Source organism: Medicago sativa, chromosome 4 (genome assembly GCF_051527215.1).
Source record: "Medicago sativa cultivar Bolivia chromosome 4, Bolivia_mono, whole genome shotgun sequence".
NCBI lineage: Eukaryota > Viridiplantae > Streptophyta > Magnoliopsida > Fabales > Fabaceae > Medicago > Medicago sativa.
Window position 1 is genome coordinate 78,972,745 of NC_140752.1, and position 5,673 is coordinate 78,978,417.

Here is a 5,673-nt window from a genome sequence, read left to right on the forward strand (position 1 = left end):
GAACTTTTTGATTTAAATATGTGGGTTGCCGTCAAGTTTTAAGGCCATGAAAATTGGCATTTATCATCGATATAAACCAATTTATGTTCAACTCAAAATTAATTAAAATAAATTTGAAAAAAATATGTGCATTTAAAATATATTTTTTTCATGACATAATCGAACACACACTACAAAAGGATGGTAAAAGTATTTCTCTTGTTTGAAGTATCCTCTAAAATTATCCTAGTCATCGTAAGGGATTTGGGTTACACGGAGCTAGCTTGTTATTCCGATTCTCTTGTTTGCATCAATCTTTTAAATGACTCTGTTGAAAGATACATGTATATGCGGTCCTCGTTCAGAACATAAAACATTTACTTCTTCAAAGTAATATTACGATTTCCCACACTCTCAGAAGGGAACTAGTGTGCATATTTCTTGGCTAAGCTTGAAGCTTCATCTGATGATGGTCTTTCTCTTCATGACTCTCTCCCTACTTGTCTCATTAACTTTCTTTGAAGCGATGCCGCCGGCACTTTTTACCTTCGGGAGTAGTTAGCTTCTTAGAAGCTTTTTCTTTTTATGTATTGTGGTTTTTCTTTGTTTTCTCTTTAGCCTTGTAACAAAAGTAAAGTATCCTCCAATTAGAGATTTAAATTATGGCGCAAAATCAACATTGAAACCAATTTTCTTACGAGTTCCATTAATGTAATCTGTTAATACATACTTCATCTAATCACTATTATAAACGAAAAACTATTTTTAAGGTTTATTCAATAATTGTTGTATCCGATTACTATTATACAAAAAACTAGAACAACACGAACTATAAGTGAAGGATGAACATTTTTAGAAGCAATAGGAACAACAAAATGTTAGAAGAGGTTGACAGCTTATTTTATTCCACTTAACAATTAACAATTTTTAGTTTTACAAATAGACTTAGAATAAAACTAGTTCAAATAAAACTACTAAAACAAATTATTTTTGATGAAATAACACAAGTCTTTAATTTCATTAAACACACGTTTTAGACATTATTATTTTAACCTCATTAAAATAATTACTATTCTCTTTGTCCCATTAAATAACCTAATTTGAAAATGCATATTGTTCATCTAACATGCTTTGACCTTATTTTTCTACTAATAATATAAGGACAAAATATATCATATAAGATGTTGGATTCGTCTCGATGAATATTTTCAAAATATCAAATTTTCATGATTTTTTCTAATGTATTATTAAATTTATTTAAGTTCATAATTGTGCATTGATATACGTGACAGAGTCAACTAGGTCACATAATATACGTGGGAGTACTCCCTATTAGCAAATCCACTTAACAGCTTCCATTCATTCATTCATTAATTAATTAATTAATAGACAAAAAAAATTGGCGAGTAAATTCATTTTTAAATTAACAGGACAGTGGGGCCCTGAATCTTAAATGTCTAACGTTTAAGTAAGATTTAATACCACTATACTAGTTAGGAGACACGTAAATTCTCAATTGGTTTCTCACTCTCTCTCAGAATAAGATTTTTCAATTGCTTTTTTTCTCCATGATCATCATTTTGCTATCAACTTCTTTCTAGGTAGTGCCCACAAACACCATGGTGGTTTCACAGGTAATAATTCTGAAACTTTATTACAACTATATTCTCCGCAAATAAGAACTTAACACATTCATAATATGCCTTCTTTCTCCATTTTCCATCTTGCATTAATTCTCCATGGTTTATGATCATAATGTATGTATATTAATGTTGGGTTGAAACTGCAAAAAAAAATCAAGACTTCTTTCTCATCATGTTACTGCTTTTGATGAATAAATGTCAATATATGTTTGCACATTGAAGTGTTATTATAAACAGGAATTAAAACTTAATGTTTGTGCCTCTATTTCAAGTGATATTTTGAAGTTTGTTTTTCCTTTTGATCCACTAAATTATAAAATAATCTGTTTGTGAGATATATATTTGATTTGATTCTTTCTAATTTGCATGTAATTAACCTTGCTAGTGATAATTAATCTAGATGTTATGTTAAGTGAGCTTTTTGTTATTTAATTTTTGGGATTGAATATATTTAGAAATTATATTAGCTGACAGTAATGTTCAGCACATTTTGCAATGCAGTTAATTATGTAAGTTAAATTGCAATTTCCAGATATACTGGCATGAAGAATAAAAAAGTTAGTATATCTATCAATGTGACCCTGAAAAAAATTGTACTTTCCAGATGAACTTACTTGAAAAAAGGACCCTCTTGTTAGGGGCCCATTGTAAATAGTTATGACTTATGAAATATAGGTGGGTGTGTGAATTAACATTTCATTAAAATCCATCAAAGTTTGTTGTCTGAAGTTAATTGTAAGAATGTGGTATGAAGTGAAATACCAGTTCTAATAATATCAACATGTCATGTACTATGTGGTGGTATCAAGAAGAGATGGGGGGGGGGGGGGGGGGGGGGGGGGGGGGGGGGTAACAAGTACTTATGGTCCCCTATCATAGATTATTATTTGTTAATTTTGGTAAGTTAGAGTGTTAAAGCTACGAAAGTGGAATATCCAATTCTCACATTTTCACTCAAATGTTTGCGATCCCATTGGAACAATGAATCTACTATATATTTTGACTTCCTTTAGTTTATAAACATATATTTAATAATTGATAGAAATCTAGCAGTGGCACATGATGTGGGCCAAATTCATAGTCGATAAGGAACATAACATTAAACAAAGAAATAAGTTGAATATTGTACTATTGAGAGTGAAAAATAGATCTAGGAATATATGGAGAAATGAGCTAGCCCATACATAGTACAAAGTTTGCAAAACATTGAATCATATGTTATATACACAATCCTATTTTATTTAATAATAATATTACATTTTGCTTTTGTAGTTAGTTATATTGAATCATAACATGTTTTTTACTGCTATCTATTCTTCACAGAATGATGAGATGCCTAATGGGTGGCCATTGGGTCTTGGTTTTCTGAATATGAGACTAAGAGTTGTGGAATCACTACCAGCTGCTCCAGTAGAGCCATACTCATTGGCACTGCATATTCCTTCTACTAGTTTTTCCTCACTCTCCTCCTCCAACCTTGATACTGAGGTAAGCTAATTTCCCATTGCTGGTAATTTTCTTCTTATACTTTGATATTATAAGGCTTGATCATTTCATTAGTTAATTTAAGGCCATTTTGGAGAATAGAAATGCTATTTAACAAGTTTGTAGTTAATGTCTAAATGCCACCAATTGTTTGCCCAAATGAACATCTTAAATCCTTAATTAATTATAGGCCTTTAACAAAATCAAATTTTTAATGGAAAAAAAAGTTCTAATATGGATCACTCTATGCAAATCAATGTTTTAAAAATCAGACCACACCGGCTAATTTGTCGGTTGTTTTTTTCTTCGGTTACATGGCAACATAGTTGAACCGTTTGATTGTTTTTTTCTTCTATTACTTGGCAACCTAGTTGAACCGGATTGAGCCAGAGTTAAACTATAGGTTGAACTACGATTGTTTGAACTGATTTTTTTTTAGATTTTTTTTTATTATTTATTTGTTACCGGTTCGACCACAGCTGCTCAATGAAACCATGACCTAGATGTCTCTTCGGCTCGATCTCCTATTCAATTTTTGAAAGATTGATGCAAACCACATATAGCTGAATTCTCTTTCCTGTTTTTACCAAAGTTGCTAAAATAGCAGTTTGAATTTTTAGCATTGAGCTAATGTAGACATCAAAATGTGGAAATTATCAACTTCACAAAGTACCAATGTATATCTCATATTAAACCATGAGAGGACATGTTAATAAATTTCTCTTAATTTCTAACACCTTTCTTGTGATGGAACAACCAGTCAACAGCATCATTCTTTAAAGACAACAGTGTATCCCTGGGGCATCTAATTGGCATTAGAGCAGGTGAAAAGAGACGTTTATACTTCCCAAAAACATTAAGATTTGAAGAAAGAGAGAAGAAACCATTACAAAATGGTACTTGTTCTGATGATACCTCAAAATGTGGCATTTGCATACCCTCACTTTTTGATCCCTTGCTAATAAAGATTAGCAAAAGTAAGAAAAATTCAAGGAACTAGTAGCATATGAATATGATGGTGTGTGACATATCAAATATACCCTGCATTACGGTGATCTGTTTCTCCTACTCAAAATTAACAAAATAATTTTTCTGTTGTTTTAGCCAATTTTTCATTTTATTTTCAGAAGTTTGTTGTAACTTGTTTTATTTCAGATTATGGGAGTTTAACAAAGCCGACATTGACATATGTGTGATTCTATAAACAATATTTACGTATATTCCAAAAAATATACTTATGTGTTTAATTTAAAGTTGTTTGATGAAATGTGAATCATATATATTTTTGGTTAATAAAGTAAATCATCCATATAAATAATAAAAAATTTAATTTTAATTCCTACAAAAGAAAATCAAACTCTTTAATTCTTGTAAAAAATTTCTTGAACATTAGAGTCAGCGCTTCACCTTTTTATTAGATGTTCTTTTTTAGACTAGATGTGGTATCATGTATTAGGTGGTTGGGGGAGAGAATTTGTTTTACTTTCATATTTAGCTAGCATCTTTAGGATTCTGTTAGACAAAAAGGAGAGATTAGATTTCTTATTAGTCTCACAAAGTGTTGTGTGATCCTTATGGAGATCCCGAAATGCTTATATCTAAAATCAAACTCTTTAATTCTTGTAAAAAATTTCTTGAACATTAGAGTCAGCGCTTCACCTTTTTATTAGATGTTCTTTTTTAGACTAGATGTGGTATCATGTATTAGGTGGTTGGGGGAGAGAATTTGTTTTACTTTCATATTTAGCTAGCATCTTTAGGATTCTGTTAGACAAAAAGGAGAGATTAGATTTCTTATTAGTCTCACAAAGTGTTGTGTGATCCTTATGGAGATCCCGAAATGCTTATATCTTTTTGGGACAGAAGACGTATGTGCTCCATTTAATGGATATGGTTAAATTAGTGTCATGTGGTAGATTTATGGGGTTCTATTCTAGTCTTCCTTCTGTTCGATTGTGGTTGGGTGTTTCTTCCTTCTGTTCGATTGTGGTTGGGTGTTCCTATGGGGTTCTATTCTAGTCTTCCTTCTGTTCGATTGTGGTTGGGTGTTTCTTCCTTCTGTTCGATTGTGGTTGGGTGTTCCTGATTTGTGGATCCTTGTTGGCGAGTCCGGGGAGCACTGGGAGCGGCAATGAGCGAGTCCGGGGAGCACTGGGAGCGGCAATGAGCTAAACGTCTAGGACCTAAACGTCTAGGACCATAAGAGACTTAAACACCACACTCTTACCCAAAACCTTAAGGCATCAGGTATATGGGTCCCCTCTCTTATATATCATTTGTTACCTCCATTCATAGTCGATGTGGGACATAATCACTCACACTTGATTACCCAACAATCTCCCCCTCAAGTGTGAATCACCCACATCACTAGCCTGATCCACACTAGGATCCCGCTCCCACTCCCCACCGAGTCTAACCAGGGCTCTGATACCAGTTTGTTGGGGAGTCCGGGGAGCCCCGGGAGCGGCAATGGGTCAAACGTCCAGGACCATATGAGACTTAAACACCACACTCTTACTCAAAATCTTAAGGCATCAGGTATATGGGTCCCCTCTCTTATATATCT

The 5,673-nt window shown here is 32.9% G+C and overlaps 1 protein-coding gene across 3 annotated transcripts; it reads left to right on the forward strand.

Annotated features, from left to right (window-relative positions):
* The first annotated feature begins 1,475 nt into the window (after positions 1 to 1,475).
* Positions 1,476 to 4,360, forward strand: LOC146932297 (uncharacterized). Of its 3 annotated transcripts, none has more exons than XM_085703944.1 (3): positions 1,476 to 1,613; positions 2,946 to 3,110; positions 3,868 to 4,360. In XM_085703944.1, exons 1-3 carry the CDS (start codon positions 1,599 to 1,601, stop codon positions 4,105 to 4,107), a joined length of 420 nt encoding a protein of 139 aa, XP_085560070.1. In that variant the 5' UTR covers positions 1,476 to 1,598; the 3' UTR covers positions 4,108 to 4,360. The 3 variants fall into 3 exon arrangements, with proteins under 3 accessions (XP_085560070.1, XP_085560069.1, XP_085560068.1); XM_085703943.1 differs by lacking the exon at positions 1,476 to 1,613 and adding an exon at positions 1,704 to 1,736; XM_085703942.1 differs by lacking the exon at positions 1,476 to 1,613 and having other exon boundaries at positions 2,724 to 3,110.
* Positions 4,361 to 5,673: the final 1,313 nt, after the last annotated feature.